The sequence below is a fragment of the Nelumbo lutea genome, chromosome 1, assembly GCF_056320005.1.
Source record: "Nelumbo lutea isolate HS-2025 chromosome 1, American lotus-T2T, whole genome shotgun sequence".
NCBI lineage: Eukaryota > Viridiplantae > Streptophyta > Magnoliopsida > Proteales > Nelumbonaceae > Nelumbo > Nelumbo lutea.
In genome coordinates this window covers 60561793-60587996 of record NC_142684.1, presented here as the reverse complement: position 1 = coordinate 60587996, position 26204 = coordinate 60561793, and the positions used below count along the sequence as shown (strand labels likewise).

Sequence of the window (26204 nt, the reverse complement as noted above, 5' to 3'; positions counted from 1 at the left end):
AATTGGGTCAGGAATTGCAGCAGAGGACATAGAAAGGGGAAGGAGACGTCAATACTTTTTTGTTGGTCTTCTTCTGCTACCCTACTTCATTCTTTCACTTGGCCCACATGAATTCATATTATTTGGGAAAGAACAATTGATTGGTTATGTTTGGTTTTAATACCGTCTTGTTGGGAATTTGGGTTATTGTCAATTTTTAATGGGAAAGAACAATTGATTTTAATTTAAAACAACACTGACACACTTTTAGGTTATGTTTGGTTTGAACAATTAATTGGTTCCCGTCTTTTCCTTCTTTTCCCTACCTTTTCCTTCAAACCAAATATAGCCTCAATAAATCTTTTAATGTCTGTTCTTCAATAGTAACCACCAACCTATATATAGAGAGAAATCAAAGATCTAACTTTATATTTAAATCCTGACAAGACAATTTTTCCATGAGGAGATATTGTTTGCTCTTAAGACCAAGGTTCAAAATTTTGTTACGGCCCTCAGCCCATATGTATCGTATCTTTGAGGTTCCAACATGGGAAATGGTATCAAATCCTTAGTACCATTTTTTTTCGTCATGTCAGAAATGTATCGTGCCCATATCAGTAGCATTTTGGTGAGTATTGGCCTATTTCGTTGTTGTATCATCCGATATGCTACCAATACAATGTGATTTTACTGTTGCAGAAAACGGAAAAAAAAATTATTCGAAAGAAGGCTTCTAAATCCATTTCAGAAGCCCTTTTTCTTCCCTAAACCCTCTAGAAACCTTTATACCATTCCTAGAGATTGAAATCTAGCCAAAATTCACCAAAACAGCCACAAATTTGCAAGATCCAACAGTTTTTCATGATTGTTAAAAAATAAGCAAAAATATGTATGTTTTTTTCATTTTTTTACAATCTCAGCCAATGCTTTTGTGTCTTTTTAGTTTGGATTCTTAGAAACATCTTTGTGTATGTTGATATGCTATTCTTGTGCAAAAAATCCCACTTATTTTGCTCTTATATGTAGATCTTTGTGAATATTTGAAAATTTTCTAGAATATTAAAAATCTGAACGAAATGAAAATTTTAGGTTTTTCGTATGATCTACCTCTAAAAATTGATTATTCTGTAGACCTATGGATGATCTACCATGTCCATAGATAAATTGAAATTTCTACTAAATAATTTATTTTTTTATTTTTTTTATTTTCAAAATAGTATATAGATAATTTCTTCGATTTTATGTGATCTAACCCTATAGGTTGAGTATGTTGTAGAGCTAAGACTGACATCAATATATTGAAATATCATGTGAAATTTTTAATTTGTTTTTTACTTGTTATTTTTAGACTATAAATAATTATTTATTTCTCTAATTTTTTGCTATGATTTAAATTCTAATAATAAATATTTACAATAAATATATGGATGATCTATTATGTCCATAAACCCATTTAATTTTTTTGTTACATATTTACTTTTTAAATTTTATTTTAATTTTTAGAATAAAACATTCAAAATAATTATTTGAATAAAAATAAATAATTATTTAGTTCTTAGAATGAAATATGCAAAATAAGTATTTCATCTATCATGTCCATAAATCCATTCAATTTTTATGTTACATATTTACTTTTTTATTTTAATTTAATTTTTAGAATAAAACATGCAAAATAATTATTTGAATAAAAATAAATAAGGATCTCGAGTTCAGCTTTGCAAGGAAGGGTAACGTTAGAGGCCCCGAGTGAAGACCCAAGGCGGGGGCTTCGATAATCAAGTCAACAAGAAGGTACAAGGTGGACGAGGTCTAAGGTGCAAACACACAGACGAGGTCACATCAAGAAATCTCAAGAGTGAGCTAGAGAGCTAGAGCGTTCGATCCTTTTCTTGGAGGGGGTTGCCTCCTATTTATACTTGAGGCTGCCAAGGGGCAGGTGACCTCGAACGGCCTGGATGCAGTTCATACCAAGGGAACGATCATTTGGGAGTGCCAGGTGAGGGCACACGATTGGTTCTACGATGCCAGCCAAGCCCAACCTAGCATGTGCTCTGATTGGTCTAACACAAGGTGTTGACTTTGACTCTGCCTGTGACCCTATAATTCCGCTTTGTGCCTCTCTGCCCGACGCGTGTAAGCTCATCATTGGCCCAGCTGAATGCGCCTACATCATTTTCCCCCCACTCCGAAGGCCAAGGCGGGGATTTGAGATAGAGGGGCATCGACTTCGATCGAATGGAGTGCATTGTCTCGTACTAGGAGGTGTTGGTGGACCTATGTGCATCGTGGCCTACGATGGCGTCAGTATGCCTTTGAACTGCGAGGATGGCTAAGGCTCATGTAGGGCCTCGGCTCAGTTGCACCTACAAAGGGGGGGGGGGGGGGGGCTTGGCTTTGGCTCCGAGTTTCTCGTGGCGCAAGGTGGGCAAAAGGGAGGTTTTCCCCCCAATCTTTTGAGTGTTGGGTGTGTCTCGCAAGGCCTCGGCTTTGGTTGAGGGTGCCGAGGAGGAAGCGCAAAGGTGCCCGAGCTGGTGACTTGGTTGCTTTGTGAGGGAGTCTTTATGCGGTGCCATGAGTCGTGAAGGAAGTGGTTCCCGGAGCCGAATTCGGATCATGCTGGTCACAAGTCCCCAAATCGGTGAGTTGGGGGTCGAGCCCTCTACAGGTTGTTGAGACGTCACCATAGGGAAGATGGGATGTGGGTGAGCCAGACCACGCTTCTACTGAGTTAGCACGACTGGGCTGACTAGTGAATCGCGATGAGAAGTTGCTTTGGTTCGCCCGCGTCGTTTTGTCTACCCGAGTTTCCTAGTGTCTTTTCTTCCAAGACTAGGTTCACTAGTATCTTTTCTTGCAAGAGTTTCTCGCTTCCCTAGAGCCCTCGGTTTCAATTGCTCGCCTTCATCTCTATCATCCTCATCTTCTTCGTGTTGTTTTGTACTGATTCTTTTCTCTTGTAGAGATGCTCGTGGATGCCAAGAGGCTGCTACTAGAGAGCGCCTTGACCAGGAAGAAGGGCCAGGCAGAGAGCACCTCGGGGGGGGAGGGGGGGGGAGACTCCACGGAGAGTGGTCGTGGTGTCGCTCGCGAAGAGGCCTACGCGCAAGGACAGCCCAGCCGAGGGCGGTGTGCCGAGGAAGGGGGCTCCTGTTGCTCTAAAGAGGCCTCCTACGAAGGGGCCCACCACTGGGCCCTCATCTATTCCTCCCTCTGCTTCCGAGCCTGCCGAGGGGGTTGTGCTTGAACTATCTCTTTCGCCCAAAGTGAGGTGTCCACGAGGGGGACTCCATTGATACTGAGGGCATTGGCAGGGCCCTCGTCAAGGGGATGGTCCCTCCAGGGACCGCTTGGATATGATGCAGATGGACCCCCTTGTCATCATCGACGAGGGGATGGACTTCTTGTCCAAGGTGAGTTACCTTCTCTTTTTCACATGATGCTTGCTAGATTTTACTAGCTTTACTGATGGTGTGCTTGGTGCAAGTCTGTCATCACTATGTCGGCCTCAGTGACCACATTAGCCTCCTTCTCAAGTGTGCGACTCAACTTGAGAAGAAGCATGGTTTTCAAAATGAACTGAAAAAATCAGGAACCGGTCACCTGACCGGTTCCGTTTTTCCCCAAAACGATTGATTTTGGTCAACAAACTATTGAACCAGCCAATTATCCGTTTGAACGGTTTTGACCATTTTTTTATTTTTTTATTTTTTATCAGAACGGAATGGTCGGACCGTTCAAACCGATAACTGGGCCCTTGACCGGTTCGGTTTTAAAAACCATGAGAAGAAGAATAAACAACTTCAAGTGGGGGTGGCTTCAGCGGAGAGCAGCTAAGACGAGACCCTCGCACTACAAAAGGAGAAGCTACTCCTATAGACGTTGGAGGATGACTTAAGGGCCAAGAAGGCTCTTATCGCCAGGGCCGAGGACCATTTGAGGAGGTCCGAGGAGGACAGGACTCGCCTCGATGGGGTTGCTCTCGAAGCCTAGAGGGAGGCCGCAGGCACCATGGCTTGGGCAGCAGAGGTTGAGGCCACGGTAGCAAAGTTCGGGGCAAAATACCGAGACACTGTCGCTATTTGGCAGCAGACCCTGGAGTACCAGCAGTGCCTGGCGCACTATGGATCCACAACCTACTTGGAGGAGATTAACAACACCAAGAAGGCCCTTTTGAAGATGGCGCCAGACTTACCCATTGACCAGTTGCAGGTGCTCCCTGACTTTCTTGCCCCCGAGGACAAGGCCGAGGTTGCAAACGCAGGCATCGAGGATCTTGCCATTCCTCCAACCGAGGGGGAGGCCTAGCTGACTTCAGTTCTCCTTGTTTTTGTCTCTGTTATAAATGTGCTTGGCCTTGAAGGACAAAGATTTTGTAAGTTGAATTGTAAAGTGAAATGAGCACTTTTCATATACTTTGTGTCTTTGTCTTTCTTTTCTTCTTCATCTTTCTCTTTTTTTTTTTTACCAAGGGGCCCATGCCCCTTCCCTTTAAAAGGTCACAAGTAGACAAAAAATAAACTGAAGTGGCTCGTTACTTAGACGCTCGCTTTAGGAAGTTAGAGAGCGTGACCAAGGCGGAGCTATGCCTCCAAGGTGTAACTCGCCTGACACACTTATTCCCTTAGGCGAGGCCGAGGTGGACCACCGAGGTGATCGGGGTCACATGCCGAGGTGAACCATCGGGCCAATTGGGGTTACTATCCTCTTTCCCTTGTTGTGCTATCGTGGAGCTGAGTTGGCCACCTGTTGTTGAGGCTTGGGGCGAGTTGTGTGATACCTTAACCGACCTGGCTCGTTTTTTCTTGGTGAGGTGCTTTAGTCTGTCGTTCGTTATAGGCCGGGTGCGTTGATCGTGGCTTGCAGCTTCTATGAGAGGAGGGTGGCAGACGTAAAGTTGCAGGCATCCAAGGTGATGCTGCCTCGAGCTGAGGGGTGCACACCCATTGTGAGACGAACAGAGAGAGAGATACCGACTCCTATCGACAGACGTAATGATGCTTTGAGGCGAGCTACAACAAGCATCTGTGGTGAAGATGTTCTAAGCTGAGGTGATGTCACCGGCGAGCAAGAGCCACCGAAGTGTGGTAACCATCCAAGGTGAATCTACTCCAAGCCGAGGTGGTGATGTGTAGCCGGTGTCCATAGTGAGGGTGCCCTGAAATGAGGGGGCGAGGTCACCAAAGAGGAGGGCGCGATCTTAGCGAAGGTGGGGATGGTGTCCAAGCTGATGGAGTGAGGTGAGCTTTGGTGGTCATCGTCAATCCAAGCTACCGAAGAGGCCACCAAGTTGTGTATCTTGTGCCTTTTTGTGGTTGCATTTCTTGTGTAGGGGTCGATGCCCCCTTCCGAGAGGTCGCAAGTAGCAAAAATTCATTGCTCAATAACCCATCTACTTAATCGCCCAGGTGGATAAGGCTGAGGCCTAGCTTCATCTCCGAAAACACGAGACCCCTTCCTTAGCGAGGAGAGGGAGGCACACGCCATGGCTGTCCTAGCTACCCACCCTATGGGGGATAGGGTGCGTGAACCTACGCACGGATGGGGATGCTTAGAGCTCGGCCAGCACTGTAGACCGCCTTGGTCTCAATGAGGTGGTGTTGTCCCCTTCAGCATGTCTGTTCTGCCATGAATTGAGTTGAGTGGTGGGCCGATGACAGTTCTTGAGGCTGGATGAGGACCCGCTTTTTGGAGGGCCTCTCTGAGGCCGAAGCTAAAATCAAAAGCCGACTCATCAGCTGCGGCTGAGGTCCAATAGATTCCCTATCATAAGGGATAAGTAGGCATGTGACCTCCAGTGGGTCATATGCCTTGGGCTGACGTCTGGTCCGGGTGTGTAACCTTGGAAAGGTTGTATACCGCAGCCAGGCAATCAAGCCAAGTGAGGGACCTGGCGACTAGGCGCATGACCTCCCAGGGTCGTGTGCCTTGGACCAAGGTCCAGTATGAGCGTGTAACCTTGGCCAAGGTTGTATATGTTGAGGGTTTGAAGCGAGGTAAGAGAAACTTGCTTTATTACAAAATGTGTACATGATCAGATGAAGTTGAGCTCTTGTGGTTACATAGTTCGGCCTGCAGGCACAACCGAGGCTAAAACATTGGTGATGACTAATTGCAATCGTTGCTACTGGGGCAAGGTGATGAGGTCGGTGCCAACATACTGCTTCAAATACTCGCGATAGATGAGCAACTCAATCTCATCTTGGAGGTCATAGTAATCCTCGGTGTCGTGGCCGGCGTCGCAATGAAACGTGCAATATTTTGTTGGGTCACCCTCCTTAGGGTTCCTCTTTCTCTTCGTAGGCCACTTCACATACTCCTCCCCTCCTACTTGCATGAGGATTTGTGTTCGGCTTCCTGTTGGTGTCCTCGTCGCGGCTATCTTCATGGCGATGGTCACCATGGTAGAGGTCAGCCTCTCCACCTCGAGTCTCACCGACTGAGGCTTCCTCAACAGTGATGTACTTTTGTGCCTTCTTCAAATATTCTACCTTGGTTTTGGGCGGTGTCCTAGCGATAGAGCACTTGAGGGCCAACCCGGGGAGGAGGCCTTGACCATGGGGTCAAGGTCATAGACCTCGAGTTCTGCTTTCTTGAAGTGAACGATATAGGACCTCAGGCTCTCGTCGTGTCATTGTCGAATGGCCATGAGTGAGACAACGCTCTTCTAGCATCATTGACTGCTGATGAAGCAGGCAAGGAAGATGTTGGCGAACTGGTCCCAAGAGCTGATAGAGCAAGGCGGAAGCCCAGAGAACCAACGTCGAGCTACCCCCTTGAGGGTCGCCTAGAAAGCTCGGCACATCAATGCGTTGGATTACTCGTACAGGAGCATGAGTGCCTAGAAGATCTCTAGGTGTTGGTCTTGGTCCAAGTTGCCTTTGTAAGTCTCCAGTATGGGAGCTTTAAAATGTTGTGGAAGAGGCTCCAATGTGATGGCGGCGGTGAAGGCGTCCATCCTGGTGGAGGGATATTGTCTTACCGAGGTGTCACCTTGGCTCTCCTTGACTTGCCGAAGTTCGTCCTTCACCACATCAAGTTGTGCATGTATGTCGGTGAACTGCTAGTCAATGGGTACCTCAACTTTGTCCCGTTCTCCTTGGCGGTGGGATGGTTCGACTGTGTCTCGGTTCCTTTTGGCCCGTCTGTCGTCGAGGTAGCCTTGAAGGTCTGAGGTGCGAGGTGGTGGCGGCATTTCTTGTCGGTAGCGGTGTCCTTGGCTTCGGTTTCGGTTGCAAGACCGCACTAATTTGTTCTCCTTTCGGCTAGGAGGTCTTGTGTGCCGAGTGGGCTGGCTTGCACGTCGGTTGCTACCAGATTCGGAGGGCTCGGCCCAGTGGGAGTCGGCAGAGCCGAGGGCTAGCAGGTTCGTAGACTCACATTGCCCCGTTGGCCCAATGCCCGCGCGGGATGACCACCCTGAGGGCGGCCTCCTGCCTAGGGACACACCTCGACACGCCAGGCGAGGTGGTCCAATCAGTCTAGGACTGCTTGGAATTGCTCGTTAGTAACCAGTTTCTGGGGATTCTTGGTGTTTCGTACCATGTTTATTGGAGCTTAGGGATGTTCTTGATTGCAAGTTAGATCAAAGGAAGTCTTAGTGATGTTCCCACAGACGGCGTCAATTGTTGATGCTCGGATTGGCCGAGGTCAACAATGTCAATTCACTCCTAAGCCCGAGGGGATCCAAGGTGCTAGAAGTCAAGGATTGGCGTAATCGAGGAGCGGAGTCCGAAATGGGGTTGATCCTAGATCCGAGGTAGATAAGGATCCCGAGTTCAACTCTGCAAGGAAGGGTAACGTCAGAGGCCCCGGGTGAAGAACCGAGGCAAGGGCTCCGACGGTTAAGTCAGCAAAAAGGTACGAGGTGGACAAGGTCTAAGGTGCGAACACCCAGATGAGGTCACAGCAAGAAATCTCGAGAGTGAGCTAGAGAGCCAGAGTGTTCGATCCTTTACTTGAAGGGGCGCCTTCTATTTATACTTGAGGCCTCCAGGGGTAGGTGACCTTGGACGGCTTGGATGCAATCCGTACCGAGGGCACGATCATTTGGGAGCGCCAGGTGAGGGCACGCGATTGGCTCCATGAGGCCTGCCAAACCTAGCCTAGTGTGCGCCCTGATTGGTCCAACGCGAGGTGCTGACTTCAATTCTGCCCGCAACCCGATTGATTCTGCTCTGCGCTTCACCGCCTGACACATGTAGGCTCGCCATTGGCCCAGCCAAATGCACCTACATCAGTACCCAAATCATTTGCACTATCATACTTTTGCATCAGTGCAAATTTTTGCACTGCAACCGAAATGGTCCTAAGTTCTACGGGGATGACGCAGTAAAGAAAGTTCTACCAACTTACCAAGTAGTAACTGGTGGAATTGAGAAGACGCGACCCGCTCTCTTGTATGCTTCACCAAATGTCCCCATGACATGAAAACCAACAACCATGCAAGAAATCTGAGAGGAAATGCTTATGAGGACTCGGATTGGCAATACAATGAACTCTACTTTAACATTTCCCTTTCCCCTTGAGACTTCTACTAGTGACTTAGACATGGATTTATAGTGAACAATATGTAATTCCGACTCCCTCCAGATTTAGGGGTCATTTGGGAGGACTTCAGCTCTGATTGCGCTCCATTGACCTCTCAAAGGAGCACTTAACAGGAATGAAACCAAAAGGTAAACTGCTCTAAGTGAGCGTAGATCTGGTTCCAATAAATTGCCCCAGCAAGCCACCACAGCAGCCATACATTGGGAACATCTCACCATGAACAAGGGAGGTGTTTCCGATGTGCAGTTGTAGTGGCTTGTTGGGACCAGATCCGAACTCGCTCTACTAGGGCATAAAGAATACCATACAACCAACTGAACCAAGCCTTGGGAGCTCTGACCATGAGTTTTCTCCTCACCCCTAATTTACGTTTGTATGCAGGTATCCTTTCCTTCGTTTGCATATTTCACTCCTTTCTGATATCATCTAACGAACAATATCTGTTAAGCAGAATGCCCTAAGAACCGCGAGGATAGCTTGGAGAGACCATTCATGCATTTATCAAAGCTGTAGTGGATTTTGGTCTCATGGTCTGTCGCTCTTCTCACCAGCTTGGATGACTTATTTGAAAGGAGGTTTACAAAAATTTCAACAGATTACCGGTGGACTGGCTAGTTGGTGTATTAGTTGGTTTATTCGGGTGTTGATGTAGAATCGAATCCCGCAAACAGTCCTTTGGAGAAAAAAAAGGGATAAGGGAAAATTATCAATAGTGCATGGCACCAAATACCAAAACAAACCTGATTTGACAGTTTGCGCTGAATCCTGATTTCTCCTCACCCCGTCACGAGTCTCCCGACAATGCTTTATTCATGCCTTGGGCACATTTTCCCACGATAAAAAATATTTCTAATGCAATGAGTCCAGATCACCTGTCAATAAAATTCGTTCTAACGCCCTACCAATGCCTGGCACTGTACATCTCACCATAAAACTTGTTTTGTTGGTAGGTGATCCTTGTTGTGAAGACTAATTTTACGAGGAAATCTGTTAAGTGATAACTTGTGCATAAATTTCCAAGCCTGGTACATCCATCCTTTTGAACATGGTTTTCAAAAATAAATCGGTTAGGGGTCTGGTTATCGGTTTGAATGGTCCGACCATTCAATCCTAATGATCAACCTGTTCTGAAAAAAAAATTAAAAAATTAGAAAACAGTCAAACCGTTTGAACAGTTAACCGGCTACCGATTCAGCAGTTTGCTGACAAAAGCGATTTTAGAAGAAAACGAAACCAGTCAGATGACCGGTTCCTGGTTTTTCTGGTCTGACCGTTTGGTCTGGTCTGGTTTTGAAAACAGTGCTTTTGAACGTGCTTCCAATTCCATTCTCGTTATGCTGATGACTTCAGAAGCGCCATCGTAAAGATTTGAGGGGCAACTGGTGTGATCTATCCTTTGCGTTTGATCATTTTGGGCACGAAAAGATCACTTTTGACTCTTCTTCTGATGAATAGAACGACAGACAATGTGGTTCCGTCCGCCCTTTAACCATGTAGAATCCTGGCTCTTGAGAATTATTTGAGTTAAGTTTTCCCCCTTCAGCTCCATTTGTTTCAGGCTGAAGAGTTGAGTTACAATTCCACCCCTTTTTACAATGAAAACTTTGTTTCCATTAACATTTACATCAACACAATGGTTGAACCTAAAATATTTCAGACTGAAAAATTTTACGGAGAAACAAACGCAGCCCTTGCAATAAGGAATACCAAAAAAACAAAGGTCATTTAAGGAAAAATGGAGGAAAAAAATAAAAAGATTTGACACTCAAGTAGATCTGATTTTTCAACATAAACATGATAAATGGCAAGCAAGAAGAAACCTCACAATCAAAATTTCTCTTTTTATTCTGATTTTATCCAAATGAAATGACCAAATATACCAATATAACTATTACATTTTTTATATAGATTTTTCCAATGGCCACTCCTGCACTTAATGTATCATGAAATGAATAAAATACCCATAATATTACTTGGAATTGTTTCTATATATATTAATCCCCTGTTCCTTGGTCCACCTACGAGTTCCTAAAGGCTAAAGAATTATCGAACCAGTCAGCACAGCCCGTTCAACAGCACAGAACCAAGGGACGATCTTACAAATAACAAACAAAACAGAAATATCATGCTCACTTAGAAGATAATACCGGAAAGCACATAGGTTGAAGGCTACAAGTATCTACAAATCCAAACTCTAGAGCCGATGTTCTTGTCACAATTAGACAAGCCGATTGATGCCGCTTTGAACTAGTCAAGCTTGACATTAGAATATAGGAGAGTGTCCCTCGTGAGAGGCATATTGAGAAGAAAGTGTACCTGCATATAAATAAAATCATCCAACAAACAATGAAAATGTCAGTCCTTTTGATCCAGAATATGATCTATCTAATGATGAAAACAAGAACAATAAATGTTATTGATAAAAAAAAAAAAAAAAAAAAAAGATAACAAGAACAATTAGTGACAAGTCGCAGGGATGCAACTTGCAAGACATGATATCGAATACCCTCCTCCCTCTTGGTCATAACATAAAGACATTGTAAGCTTTACATAAGAGGGAGCATCATAGTCTATGAAGAGGGAATATCTGAAAGGCTCACTAGGCTTATTCTCCAACACAGACGAAATCTCATACCAGATAAATAAATAAATGAAATATACCAGCAACCACAACTCTTCATTATGCACACAGTTTCCAATAAAATTGAAGCCAATATTCCACCAAATGAGAAAAACCAAAGGACACCATAAATCACGTTAGAGTTATCTACCTCCACTCTATATCCCTTGAGATCAGAATTTTCAACCTCAAAAACCCATCAAGGAATTGCAAAGGCAAACAGCATAAGGCTAGGCACAATCCACATCTCTGACTTCGTAAATCACAACAGAGATGGCAGGCCTATTCTCCAAATTGGCCCATAATAATATAGCAGAAATATATAAAGCATACAACCAACCAAATCTCTTCATAATGCAGTCTCACAGAGCTTCCAAAATAGACTGAAGCCAATGTTCTGACATAGTACATCAAGTCAGAGTTATCCACCTCCAAATATACCCCTTTAGATCAGAATTGTCAGCCTCAGAAAAAATGGGGGAAAAAACACCACCTAGGAAGTGCAAATGCAAAGAGTGTCAAGTCATAAGTGAGGCTAGCACAATCCACATCTGACTTTATAACAGACACAAGTAGAGGTTTCAATGGTCAACTTGAATCACATTTTAAGGGAGGGAAACCAGGTGGCTGACCTTCTGGCAGTCTTGAGCATAGTTGTCAAGGCGACGCCTAGGCGACAAGGCGCCCTTGGAGGCTCGCCTCGCCCAGTCACCTAGCAGTTTTGTATACTGTCTTATAAAATACTTTTATATTGTTACTTTTTTTAGATTATAATTATAAAATAGACATCAGTAAACAAAAATATTCACTTTTTGTGTTTATAAACTAATTTCTTTTTATTATTTTCTTATTTTTTAGGATTTAATCAACACAAACATCGCTAACTGCAGTTCAAATACTACCTAGGATATGTATTTTTCACTTAAAAAAATCCATCGCCTAGGCGACTAGGCGACAAGGCAGCCCCTTGTCACCTAGCCTTGCCTTGGCGCCTTGAAAACTATGGCCTTGAGCCACACAGACCAACCCATGAGAGAAAACAATGCTAGACGGCTCCCCCGCCCACATGCGTAAACATTTCCTTATGTAACCCTCACCACCATCCCAGAAAAGAATGAATGAAAAAATTTCACATCTATGCCAGGATTTGAACTGCAGTTTCTCCAAATCAGTAGGTAAGTTTCACGAAATCATCCAATAAAATTAAAACCCACATTTCATTCTTCTATCATAACTCAGTCACTTGCATTCCACCCATATGCTCTCATTGAGACACAAACCTGCACAACCCCAACCAGCCATCCAATAAAAACTGACACCGACTAGAAGAAGTTGGACAAAACTGAATCAAAAACTTCCCAAATGGGAGGACCACCCACTCCCTGGCAATAGAGCATCCTAAACAGCTCTAAATTTTCCTCTCCTGCCTCTGGTACGTTTTTTTTGAAAAGGTAAAAAAAAAGATTATAAAATCAATTCCTACTGGTACTTTACCCCCCACCTTTACCTTTCCCACCTGCTCCAAAAATGAATTTCAATTTCTACCTCCTCTTCTCTGACCTCTATATTTGACTTAGTTGCCCCTTCCTCATGAAACAAATGCTCTTTGCCCTCCTAATGCTTTTTGCCGATGTAATAAAATCAAATCAAATAAAAAAAATGAAATCCTTAGCCCCATTCTGTCCAAACCAAGGAAGGCCAAGCCAACCTTCTTATCTACCTTCAGTGTGGTTAATAACCACTAATAAAGTGGCTCTGTCCTTGGTCTCACATCTATCACTTCATCCAACATCTATGATGACCCTAAGACTTCAACTTTCTCAACCAGCTCTCTCCATCTTCGAGTGAGAACATAAAACCCATGAATCAACTTTGTGTGGGGTGGAAGAAAGGAAAGAATTCATGGAAGATGAAATCAAGATTTTTAATATTCTTAAACCAATGGCAATTTTGTAATTCCTGAGTGATTTGGATTTTGGTATGTTTGAGCTTTTTATGTCAATTTTAGTTTCTACTTTGTTTGTATTTTTTATTGGAAACGTAACTTTCATTGAAACATTATATTAAGTGGTACAACTGTCAACCACCCACAAAAAGTGTTGACCCCTTGGTTTATCTCATTGTCTACAACACAGCCCAAAGAGAATTTCCCTAAGGCTCCCTGCTTTGCCAGAGTATCAGCTAGACCCTTGGCTGACCTCCTGGACCACTTGAAGATTGCCCCCACTTACCTTGCTAAGCAGAAAATTTCCCTCATTGGCTGTCTATAATTCCAGGCCCCCAGGCTGTTTGTTTGCATCCAGCCTAATAGTAATTTAGCTCAAGTGTTTTCAGCGAGTGTATAATCTTGATAGTTATGATGTCAATCACTTGCTCCATGGATCTTTTAGTCCCTTGAAAAATTCTGTTATTTCTTTCTTCCCAAATAGACCAGAGGATAGTTGCTCTTGTGGCTCCCCTTTTTTACTTTTACTTTGTTAGTATCTTAGGAATAACATTAGTTAACTTAAAGGATCAAATTAGTTCAAAGAGTTTCATTTGTGAGTTTTAGAATTTTGAAAAGATAAAATCAAGTCGCTTTCTTTCATCATATTATCAAGAGTCAATTTTTCTATTTTACAGGATTTTAGTATCACGAGTTAGGCTATTTAGCTATCTATCCAACAAGACCAAGATCAATTCAACATGTTTCAAGTGAGTTATAACAATCTACTTCTGAGTCCTAGTTTTAACAGGATTTAAGGCTTTCTATTTCTTTGGGTCACTCTTGGAATTGTTCTCGTGTAATTTATTTTTATTAGGATCAGTATAGGATATCCAGAGTTGTTTTAGGAGTTGAGAATCCTTATTTAAGTGTCCATAAGGGTAAATGGGATTGTTTTAATTCTAATGCAATTAGGAGTCTATTCTAGTTGAGTTGAGTCACTAAAGGGAGATACAAACCCTTATATTTAATATAGAAATAGAGTCATTTAAATTGGATTTTTTTGAAGAATCAGAATAAAAGATTTCAATAAAATAAAGGGAGAATGACCAATCAGCCCAGATCAGAATTTTATAGCCCCAAAGTACAAGGGAGCTGGAATTCAGAATTCTGCATCGGGTGTATCCGTACTTCTCCGTAAAATAAAGAGTCATACAACCCGAGAGTGTTAAAATAACACCAAGGATTTGCCAACCTCCCTCTCTACCAGCTTGTCAATTTCAACAACACCATTTCGGACCAGATCTGAATCCTGGACTATCCCCCCTCCGACCTCCCCCTCTTCCTGTATTTCCCCTCTCTTCCCCTCCAAACACCCTTCTCGTCCTTCATCCCTTACTTCCACTCCTTCTGCCCCCTGAGAAGAATCAGCAACTCTCTCCTTTCTGTTGTATACCTTTTCTTTTCTCATTCCCTCCTAACTCCCCAAATAGCCTTTTTTTGACCCCCAGGAGATTCTGCCTCTTCCACAAGCTCCTTTCCTTGTCCCTCCTTCAACCTATGTTCAAACCTTCGACCAACATCCGAGACAAGGTTGCTTATCTCTTGGTTGATCCACTTGTCACTAAACTCAAAAGCACCATCAGTAGCTTCTTCCCTGTCCTTTGTAAAACAAATCAGTGGGTCCGAGGTCCTATCTTCTTCCCCTGCTGAGAAATGTGTCGGAGCCAAGGAAACTATGGTCACCCATTGGGAAACGTCAGGCTTTGACTTCCCCCGACAAAACTCAGTCCTTAGCCTTCCTTCCTCTCCTAACTTCAGACCCCGGCCGTTAGCCTCACGGCAAGCTCCCTTCTCTTCGGACGATGAAGCAACTCAGGTGGCACTTGAAGCTCTTTCAAGGTCCTATTTCCTCTCCTTCGCTGAAACTCCACCTTCTTTTTGCCTACTCCATATTTAGCAACCATCCAAATCCAAACATCCGTTTGGTCCTAACCTTTTGAAATACCTTTCAAGAAACCCCTCTTAAACTACCTTTTACCAATAATGCCCCCTTCCCCCCTCCTATGGGCCCCACCTATAGGAGATTCGAAGTTAATTCCTCCTGCCACGCGTGTCCCTCTAACTTCCCCTTCTACCATGTGCAAACCAAGCTCCCCCTCCGCCATCTGTCCTTCCCTGTTTAAATCTGAACCTTTCTCTCCATCTAAGATTCCATTACTGCCCTTCCCATCATCCACCTCACAATCGTCTTCCTCCAACCAACTGTTCATCTTCCTTTCCTAGAAACTGTTCCCCTGAGACCCAAGGCGACATCCTTCTTAGTCTCTTCATTTCCCTCTTTCCGATTATTCCCTTGGATCGATGAAAAAAAGTGCCATCCTCTCTCTCTATAACTAATCTCAGATTGTATTTCTCCCCAGCAAAAGCAACTCTATCTCTTGCGGTGAGACCCTTCTGTTCTTTTGTGCATCGAATATGGGAATTCTTTTGTACTCTCTTTGGCTATGCAGGTGGGTTCCTTCTCAAGATGTGGCAAGACTCTTCAACCATGGTTTGAAAGAAAAGAGGGATGGTAGGCAGCAATTTGCTAGGTAACATGGGAAGAGAGGAACAACAGAATTTTCTTGGAAAAAAGTATAAAAATAAAGGAAGTGATTGATAGTATCAAGGGGAAAGTAGCCCATTGGGTAAAACCCTTGGACTGCTTTCAAGTCTTTTCAGTCGCAGATATTCTAAGAACATGGTCCGAAGTAACACAATCTTCGAGAGTAAGAGATAAAGTAAGGCTGAAGTGGAAACCACCTGAAGTCAATAAAGTAAAGCTGAATTTTGATGGGTGCTCATATGGAAATCCAGGCATCTCAGGATTCAGGAATAGGAGTATTAAGAAACTCTGACAGGAGGATATTGGGTATGTTCTCAGGACCGATTGGCAACATGCAGACATGTTGAAGTGGAAGGGGACTCAAAAACAGTAATTTCATGGGCAATAAATAGCAGTCACACCCATGGACGTTTAAACATGTGATTAGGGAAATGGAGAAGATTGCAAAGGAGGTTGAGGCTGAATTTAAATGGGTCTGAAGAAGTGCAAATGAGCTAGCTGATGGATTCCAAAATAGGGGGCATTGAGACCGCATATTTTGGGCTACACTGTAATGAGGGGTGAATAGAGTGATTAAAGGAGATAAACAGTCCCATCATCAAGTTGTATAAACTGCTTACAATCTGAATTTTAATAAAAATACATATTTACTGATAAAAAAAAAAAAAAGCAACTCTATCTCTTTCGGTAAGTTTGAGACGTCACACACTTCTACCAACAATCTAGCAGAGTCCAACTTATTCCAAGTCCTATTCCTATCGTCAAATTTGAGACAACCACCACAAGCTTTTCCAATTTCTTCAAATGTAGTGATGCTCCAGGCTTGTAGTGGGATCCCATAAACTCCAACCCACACAGCTCTTCTCCTCCTCCCTTCTTCTCCCAACACCCCTACCGCCGGGAACCACCACCCAAGCCAAAGGTCCAAATCCCTCTGTTTATGGGATTCCTCTTCTAACACCTTCTCCACCCACTCTCTCCTGTAGATCATTAAGAGAAATAGGCCACCATTTAGCCGTCTGACTCTCATGATCCTCTCTTCTCCCCACTCCAACCTCACCCATGCTTCAACCTTCTCAATGTCCAGCTCTGTGCCAACGAACCTACCCACTAGACTTGCCTTCAACATCGATAACCTCTCTTCCATTCTACCAATCTTCTCTACCTCCACGCGAATGCTCTTCATCTCCATTGCATAGGGCTTCGTCTCGGCTCTTACCCAATGGAATAAAAAGGTTTTTCTAGAGTCAGCTGTGGGTAAGAGTGATCTTTTTTCTCTCTTTGCTCCCTTTTCTTAATCTCTAAAATTGCAATATTTCTCTTCTCCATTTCATATATGAATCATTTTCTTTCATAAACTATATCCTTAATTCCCCTTCTTTACCCATCAGATAAACCCTAGAAGGCCCTTTCTTCTTCCCATCCTATGTTAAAGCTCTTTAATCTGCACATTGCCCACTACCATGAACCAGACCCAACCAGATGGCATGAACCCTAATCTTAAAGTGGAACCATCTGAAGGTCAAAACTTAGATATTCCTAACTCCTGCTAACCGTGACAACTGCCAATTCCTCTATCACCAACTTGATTGACAAGACCATTTAGGTCCCCATTTTCTAGCCCATGAACAAATCCTCCTCATTCCTTGAGATTCTGCCCCCACATAATCCAACCAGAGGTTGCCTAGATGCATAACAGGTTCTATGAGGTAAAATAACTAAAAGAAATGGTCTAAATAAGAAAGAAGAAACAAATAAAACAAATGTCTTCTGGATTTCTTAATCCTCTGTTGTGCCAATCAATAAGAATAAATATTTAGTATCATTTTTTTTGGGTATGGGTGTCATTAAATAAGGATTAAGGAAACATTTATCTGTAGTTCATATGATTACATGTGCTTCTGCATGAGAGTTGCATTTAAAAGAACCAGGTTCTTTCTTTTCTTCTCTCTATTTCCTTTCTTTCCCATTTCATCAGTAGATACAACTACCATGGATCACATACAGCAATCTTTAGGCATACTCGCCAAAAATTTCTCAATCCTAAATGCACAGGACTATTGTTTAGAGATTTCATGAATATCTCGGAGTCTGTTGTAAATAAAATAAGAATGCAAGTTGACAAGTCATTTGAGCATGACAACCAGATTAATGTTTATTCTCACCCCAAGCAAGGTAGATATGAGGAGAATGATTCCTGTTATCCAAGCAAGACTCCATCTAACCAGCTGCACCTCAGAAGTGGTGGTAGAATTAGTTGAGCCTGCCACTTCCTTCAACAACCGAGAAGAAGACTGAGAAGTAAATTTCACATTCAACAGTGAACTGGACTCTGGATCATATTTTCCACCGAAGGAGAAGACTCCAACAATTTGACCTGGCCAAGAGATACAAACCACCGATTTTTAAGATGGAAAAGAAAGCTAAGTTAGCAAGAAAAAACCCATGCATAACAAGAAAGTCAAGAATGTTTTATGTTAATAGCTAAAAACAATTATAATAAATCCTTGAGAGAGAGAAAAAGAATGATGCATCAATGGAGTATAACCAGCTTCACAAGGCCCTATGTACCCAAGTAAAAGGGGGCATCAGTGTTGATTGGTTTATTTCATATGATGAACTATTAAAAGATCTATAAAACAAATTTACGTTTATAAAAGATTCTGTCCTTTGATCCAGAAACATTGCATGGTTCATCCTTATAATGTCTTTACACACTGGGGATAAACATAATGGTTTTTTCTTTTTTTTGAAAAATCAAAAGAGCAACTATATTGTCTTCAAGAATGCTTTAGTTTCTCTCATTCAGCAGGAATCCAGCATAGAAAAGGAGGTGTAAGTTCCAAAAGATGTAGCTTTATAGGCCAAAAGAGTGAGCAAGAAAGGTTGTCAGGTAATCCTTCGCATTCCCACCAGAAGAGTAAGCCACAAAAGTGCAATGAACCGATAGGTGGTAAGTCATCTGTCAGCCAATTAAAATTGCATATAAATAATGTGTCTTTTTAATTTTCCCTCTTTTGAGATAAATTCATACACAGAGTGATAAATCCTCCATTGGAACCAAATTATTAAGGGTGTCAATTGGATTGGATTTGGTCCAATCCAATCCAGTCCAATATGAGTCCATTAATCCAATCCAATGAACATTTTGGACCATTTTGGACGTCCAATCTGTTCAAATTTGTTTTAATGTAGATTGTTTTATAAATATTTTAATTTAGATTAATTCTAAACCAAACCTGGTCCATTGACATCTATACTCTTATCTTCTATGAATGGACCAGATATTGACTCAATCCAACCCAATCCAATATAAATTCATTACAGATGGACCATGTCCAATCCAATCCAATAAATACTTTGGACCATTAAGTATGGACTGGTCTAATTCAATATGTCTTGTTGGATGGGTGCAATCCAAAATTGACACCCCTACAAATTATCATCGGCTAAGGATTTATTAATATATGATGTCCAGATGGGGAAAAGACAATTTTGCAGGATGGAGATTTCCGAATTATTGCATTAAAAATGGACCCCCTTCTGCCACAAGGGAGAAGTCAAGTCATAATGAGTCCCCCATATCACTATTCTACTCAATAAAGCCTTATCCACTATATGGAGCCAACTACATTTTTATTGTTTTATATGGAGTCGGCCACATGAACCCTATTTTGCCATCCCACTATCAAGGGCCACATCCATTGTTAATGATATCCCCCAAATCATTTTTCACTACCCCACCCATGTCCCTTTTGGCCTAACTGTAGGCCCTAGGTTATCTAGATTCTAGACCATTCATCTTGCAATATAGTAAGTGATCTTCCAATGCACAGGCCCAAACCTTCTTATAACATACTTTCCCACATTTTATCACGAATTGAGGCTATTCTTAGATTCCCACAGAAAAGCTAACTTATAATCCTACCCATTCTGGTTTTACCACTCACCTATCTCAACATTCACATCTCTGCCAATACTTGTTTCTTTGTTGACTATTAAACACTCTTCCCCAATATCTGCACCCTAATAATACATTTATTGTTTGCTTAATTTGATATGGAGCTTATAGAGCCAATGGTTCTCCTAGGATAAGATTGATCTCTAGTGTCTAGAGGGTTTAGGCAACACCACATTCATAATTGACTAGGCAAATAATGGATAAGACGCTAATAGGATTGTCTTGAGGGGGTAGGGATGGCTGTATTTATGGGACCATATTCCAAGCACATATTGAGTACACGGATACAATTTATGCCTTGGAATTCCACTTTGTCTACAAACAAGGAAGCTATAAGTAAAGCAACTATGAACCTCATAGAGTTCAATCCTGGCTAAAGATGAATTTGAGTGGCATGCTTCACACTTGAAAGTCAAATAGGAAATCGTATTTCCAGTGATGGAGGGTGAAAACACATAATAAACTACCTGTGATGGTTAATAATCTAAGGTAGTGAAGCAATAGCTTATCAAGGCAACGATCAATAGCTTGTCCAAGAGGATGAGTGGTCAGACTACTGAGACATGGCCCAAACACCTTTAATTTGCAAAATGGGATTATTTTATCAGCAAAACAGAAAAACAATTCATTCATTAATTTCTTGAAATAAAAAGATTACAACAAGGAGTTGTGAAAGTCTGAAACAACCCAATACAAAGCATACACACCCACCACCCTATTACAATTGTGCCCAATACATTTGTTGTTTGTGAACTCCTTGCCACTTGAAGCATCAAATCTAATTTTTAAATTGCCAAACCACCCCCTCACCATTTCTCAGCCACCCCATTACTATCTTCGAGTCCCCTTTAATAACCAATCTTGCAATTCCCATTTCTTTAGCTTTCTATACACCAAAAAATGCTGCCAAAATTTCTGCCTTTACTGAATCACCTTGCTCTATTGGACCTGAAAGCAAAGAACATATATTACCACCCTCATCTCTTATGAACCCGCTCCCCCCCCCTTCCTGAGGGACCACGATTGCCCAAACTATTGCCATCAAAGTTTAATTTCATCCAACCACCAATTGGGGGCGATCAAACCTCAAGGATTTACTGTAAAGTCTGAGAAAAGCTTCAATGTTGTCACCCAATGTGCAAATCTTAGGGCTATGATCTCAAAAACTGTCCCCTTACTCTTCTCCTTCTCCCTAAAAATTCTTGTTGGGAGATGGAGAAGAATGTTGCATGGAGCAAAAAAGCTCAAGGGACATCAACTAATTTTCCTGTAAAAGAATCAATGGCACTATATAAGGAAAAGCATCAAATAACTATGTGCCAACAGTTGTAGTAATACAGATGATGAAAGCATTATCAAAAATAATTGTGCCTAAATGATGCCCACTAATATGTTAGGACACTTAAAGGAGCCAGCCCAACATTGGCCAAGTTTTGAGATCTATTGTAGAAATATTTGGCAAAAAAGCTACTTGGAAGAAGAGGAGGCTCATTTCCTTGGGTAGAAGATTACCATCATTAAATCTGCAAAAACCTCCCCATCCATTCTTTAGTTTTATAGGGTCTAGCAATGCACTAAAGAGAAAGAAACTAAAGTAGAGCAACTTTGGTGCGACATTGGGGCATAAAAGGCATTTGACCTTTGTATGATGTCTGTAATGATTCAAATAGCTTGCTTAGTGTAGTGAAGAAGAGCTCAAGTCCTTGCTGAGTGATGCCATCAGGTCCATATTGTTCTTGCAATGCCTGCACCATATTAAAGGAACTCATCAAATGATGAGTATATGCATCATAGAGTAGAGATTAACATGGAAAATATGAATTGGACAAATAGACAACAAAAGTATTTACCTAACCACCAATCAAATACTTGTGTTATACATTTGGAACTCAGATTACATATTCTCTCTGAAACTGTCTTAAGTAATCATAGGCGTGTGCAAATTATGTACTTTCTTATGAGATTTACTATTTTACTAAACACATTTTTCCATTTTAAGCAGTTATTAGTTAGCTTAGGAGTTTTAGTTTTTTTCGTAGGGACTTATCTGTTTTACTTCTGAATATGACCCCATCCCTACATCTTCAATCATCTAACCGGATTATTTCCATCATGGCCAATCTATGCTTTTACTAGATATTACATTTTGATTTTTTATGAGTAGTAGGATATCTTACATGATGGTTTGACGAAGAACCCTTATTTTACACCTTACATCTGATCTAGCAAGCACAGCTTACATCTTGTACTTGATAAAATGGTAAATTAGTTGTTTCCTACATCTCACGGTGATAGAAATCGATCAGCATCCTTGAAGACTTATTCTATAAAGAAGACCTTACAACAGGTCCTGATATGGCATAGTGGTGGTACTTGGAATTTGGACTGAATTGGACACCAAGGGTATTTTTTTTTACAACTTTTCTGTAGGGTCCAATAAAAGGGTTTGATTGTCTATTTATACTTTTATAGTTTGTTTATGTTTAAGATTTCATAGTCATTGCATAAGTAGGACTAGAGTTATTGAGTCTTCTTTGAATTGAAATAGGATATGACAGCCTAGTTTGAGACTTACTAGAATTATTGAGTCTAACAGTTTGACTCCTATGACTATTATGAGTCTATCAGTTTGACTCCTAGGATTATTATGAGTTTAGAGTCTATAAATATGTATGGACGTTGTACACAAAGATCAATGAAGTTCATTAGAGTTTTCTTCAGCTTATGCTAATTATGGTGAGTGATTCCCATACCATAAAGTGATTCGAGGCACCCCGTTAGTGATTCCAGGTATTTTCTATCTTCTTTCTATTCCTATTTTCTTTCTTGTTCCTTCGAGAAGCCATTACAGCCATCAACAACCACAAATTTCTGATCAAAGAAGACCATTCAACATTCTCTAAGGACTAGAATTGAGCTTGTCCTACATCGCATGGTCACACCTTATTTGAAGACCTTTGAGCATTAGAACTAGTACCGTTTATGTTTCTATGAGATTTATATGCATATCCATGCCAATATTGATTTATTGTATCCAAGTGGATACATGATGCTCATCTTAAAATTAGCTCATGTATTGATACTCGGTTACTTGATACTAACTAATTTGAAATAATTTCAAGAAAGCCTCATTGAGTTCAATGTAGTTGTATTGCAATGATAGACACCTCTTTTTATCAGCAACAGAATTTACTTTCATAAATTGAGAAAAAAAATTTTGGCAAATTAAAACATTACATTTGATGCTGGAGAACAATCCAACAACCCGTTCATTTGTAACTCATATTACAATTTTGCCCAAAACAACTGTTTCCTATAAACTCCTTGCTTTGCTAGGACATCAGCCAATCCATTTGCAATGATAGACACCTTGATGTAGGCCCAGCCCAAAATGCCTACACCTTTTTAGGAGAAAAGGTAGGGTTCTGCCAGAGTAGTTGTAATTTGTAAATTGTCAACCAGTAAGGAACAAAAACTTCCAACAGAGGCTTATATAGGACTGAAAGGCAAGTGTTAAGGGAGCTCTGAAAATTTTCAAATATTTACCAAATACACGTAATTGCAAGGTTGTAGACTTACAGTTACAGTGATAGGTATTTTCTTTTCTACCGGTATAGATATGGAAGAGAAAAGAATTCATCAGTCATCACCTTAATGGCAGTGAAACAACCTGTCATTAATTCCGCTGGACTATGCATACTTCCAGAAAAATCTTCATGCATCTCCATTGCCCATCTAACATTATGGATCAGAGAAAGAAGGCTCATGATAAATTCCCTATCTGCATTCTGAAGAATAGATGCAAACCACTAATTAAACCTCCACATATAAGATACTAGGTTTTGCTGAATAGCCTTGTGTTTTCCAGTAAAAAATTAAGTACACATTAATAAAGGACAAGGATGCAGGGCCTAAGGAAGACCTTTGACATATGAAGTTTCAAAGAGGATACAGTGGTCAATGGAACAGACAGTTCCCCATTCGATGTCTCAAAGGCATCACTAAGATATGATCCACCCAACCACGATGCCTAATAAACAACAAATACATCCATGGTCAAATATATGAACATGATAAAAAGATGCTAAGAAGTTATCAATGTCAAGTCGTTAACATGAAAAAGAAAATGGTAGGATATATGACTAACAAGATCATGGAGTTCTTTGTCAGTGCAAGCTGCATCACAGTCAAAACCCAAGGGTTCATCCAGTGAGACTACAGAAACATCATTTTCATCTGCAGGAAAAAAAAAACATAAGAATTATTAAAAAAAATCTCAACAAATCCTTTACATTTTAGCAAGAAAATGCTTGGTGTAGCATAATAGCATGTAGCCAAGTCACTGACAAAGGTTAGGTCAGCATTCAAACTATCTCTCCTAAGACCCCAGATAGCAGGGACCAACACTGGCTAATGGCCTTTTATGAAGCCAAATTACATAAATCAGCCAGTCAAGAAGACATCCTTAAGTGTTGGAGTACCTGGAAGTTGGATATCAGCATTACTTGAATCAATAAGAACCTTGCTCCTAAAGACACTGCCAATTTGGACATTATCCAGGTAATCAACCAATTGCTGTGAATCTGCAAACAATGAAACACTTTAGTGAATGGTTCACAAAATCCTGACAACTTAAGGCAGGTAGATCTGGTGGAAGTTAATGGATCAAATTCAGCAACCTTCTATTCCTTTGATTTCCAGCATTAGAACAGCACGAGGCCTATCAAATGGATTGGGCAGAAGAACCTCATTCAACTGCAAATACAGAAAGCATTAGTAAGCATCACAAGTTTGTAATATCAATATGATAATACCTAACTAAATATACCTCGAATTAGTGATAACTCATCTGACCTTGGATGAACTATCTGCTGAAAGAGAAGGTGGTGGTGCAAAACCGAGCAATACTGACACGGCAGCACCAACATCAGAGAGCACCATCGAATCACTCTATGACAAAAGAATGGATTATCAATCAATTACAAAAGGTAGTTTGCAGTATAAAATGCAGAGATGCACAATATAATTCTATTGTCTATTATTAATAATGATGTCTGGTCTTCATCAAGGTTTAGAAATTAAGTATCCCACCATCCCTCCCTCACAATCATATCATTTTTAATAAAAAATCAAAACCGAAAATTTGTTCATCCCGAATATCCCAGCAGCAAAGCAAAAAAAAAAAAAAAAAAAAAAAAAAAAAAAAAAAAAAAAAAAAACTACATAACAAATAAATAAATTACCTCAGCGGCAACATCTGAAGAACGAGAGCGAATAAACCGATGACCAGGGCTATCGAGGAATAAGATCGAACCAGTCCTGCTCTCGGCCTAGATCGAAATCCAATAGAGACAAACAAGATAAGTCGCAGATCTAATATCAATTTCGTGGATATTTCGAATAAGCCAATAGAAAGAAAAAGCAATACTCAAGTAGATGAATTAGCAGAGATTTCCATAAAAAATAAGCAAATTTTTTAGCTCAAGAAGGAAATTGAGTACAAACCCTAATCTGCACGCAGAGAAAGGACAGCAAAATCAGCACGCGGAGGTCCATTGCAGGACGACGAGAGCTCCAGCCTCCAGGTAGCTCTACGATAGTTTCGAATTCGTCTCTGTTCAGAATCTTCAGATACAGAATCAAGAATTTGCGGAGGACTACGAGATGGCCAGGAAGTCTTTCTTCTCGTTACTAATGTTTTCGTATTTCGTTGTGGAGTGCTGTACTGTCTTTCCGTAAGGATTTTGATTAGAGGCGACTCTTTGATGTCGGATTAGGATCTTGTTCAATATATCTACCCCACCGAATATTGCTCTGATCCCATCTGAAACCGATCCAATGATCTTCAATACGAGGGTGTTTGCTATCATAGCGCTCGGTTTCGTAAGGCTGCGTTTGGAAACGATGCAAATGAGTATGATTGTAAATACGTAGAGTATAAAACAGTTCATATAAATTATAAAGTTTGGTTAATTTTGCATTAACAAATTTATCTTCTTATTAAACACGCTTTTAGCTGTAATGGATACAAATATGAATTTCAATAAAGCATTAAATGCTTTTTTATTCAAAGGGCACTTGAATGCAAATTTATTTCTTTGTTATTGATGTACTTTTACATCTTATTATTAATGTAAATATGCATTAATGTAATGTTGCCAAATACATGCAAAAGTGAACCAGCGTGCAAATTTATCTTGAACTGGGATTTACACTCATTTACATCTCTAAATGCAGTCTAAGTGTTTCCGATTTATAAGCATTTTTCCATCTGAACAATTACCCCTTTTAACTTTCATTTGCGACAAAGACTTCCTCCAACTTTGGCTTTGCAATGAAAAATTCATCTGTTAGAGTTCTCCAAATTACCAAAAAAAAATCATCTGTTTTTTAATCAAAACAAAGGAGATTCATTCATTTATAAGTTCAATATGTGCATAGCTGTGATGATCATATGCTATGTCTTTCTGATTTTTACAAGCAAAGTAAGTTAAATTATGAGCTAGAATATTTAGGTCCCTTTTTATATGCTAAATATTTACAGCTGGAAAAGAGTCCCATATCT

The 26204-nt window shown here is 41.1% G+C and overlaps 1 protein-coding gene across 1 annotated transcript; it reads right to left on the bottom strand.

Moving 5' to 3' along the window:
- Positions 1-10342: 10342 nt before the first annotated feature.
- PMP (putative type 1 membrane protein) lies at positions 10343-25563 on the bottom strand. Its single transcript, XM_088963725.1, has 11 exons — positions 25145-25563; positions 24883-24969; positions 24494-24589; positions 24319-24394; positions 24121-24222; positions 23787-23875; positions 23562-23669; positions 23290-23427; positions 21279-21384; positions 17844-18055; positions 10343-10842 (listed from the first exon to the last, which is right to left on the bottom strand). Exons 1-11 carry the CDS (start codon positions 25193-25195, stop codon positions 10774-10776), a joined length of 1134 nt encoding a protein of 377 aa, XP_088819851.1. The 5' UTR covers positions 25196-25563; the 3' UTR covers positions 10343-10773.
- Between the last annotated feature and the right edge of the window lie 641 nt (positions 25564-26204).

Coding starts and splice junctions, on each gene's coding strand:
- PMP (XM_088963725.1), bottom strand. CDS start 25,195: ATGGACCTCCGCGTGCTGATTTTGCTGTCCTTTCTCTGCGTGCAGATT. Junction 24,395..24,493: donor CAGCAGATAGTTCATCCAAG/GTCAGATGAGTT, acceptor CTGTATTTGCAG/TTGAATGAGGTTCTTCTGCC. Junction 23,670..23,786: donor ACAAAGAACTCCATGATCTT/GTTAGTCATATA, acceptor GTTGTTTATTAG/GCATCGTGGTTGGGTGGATC.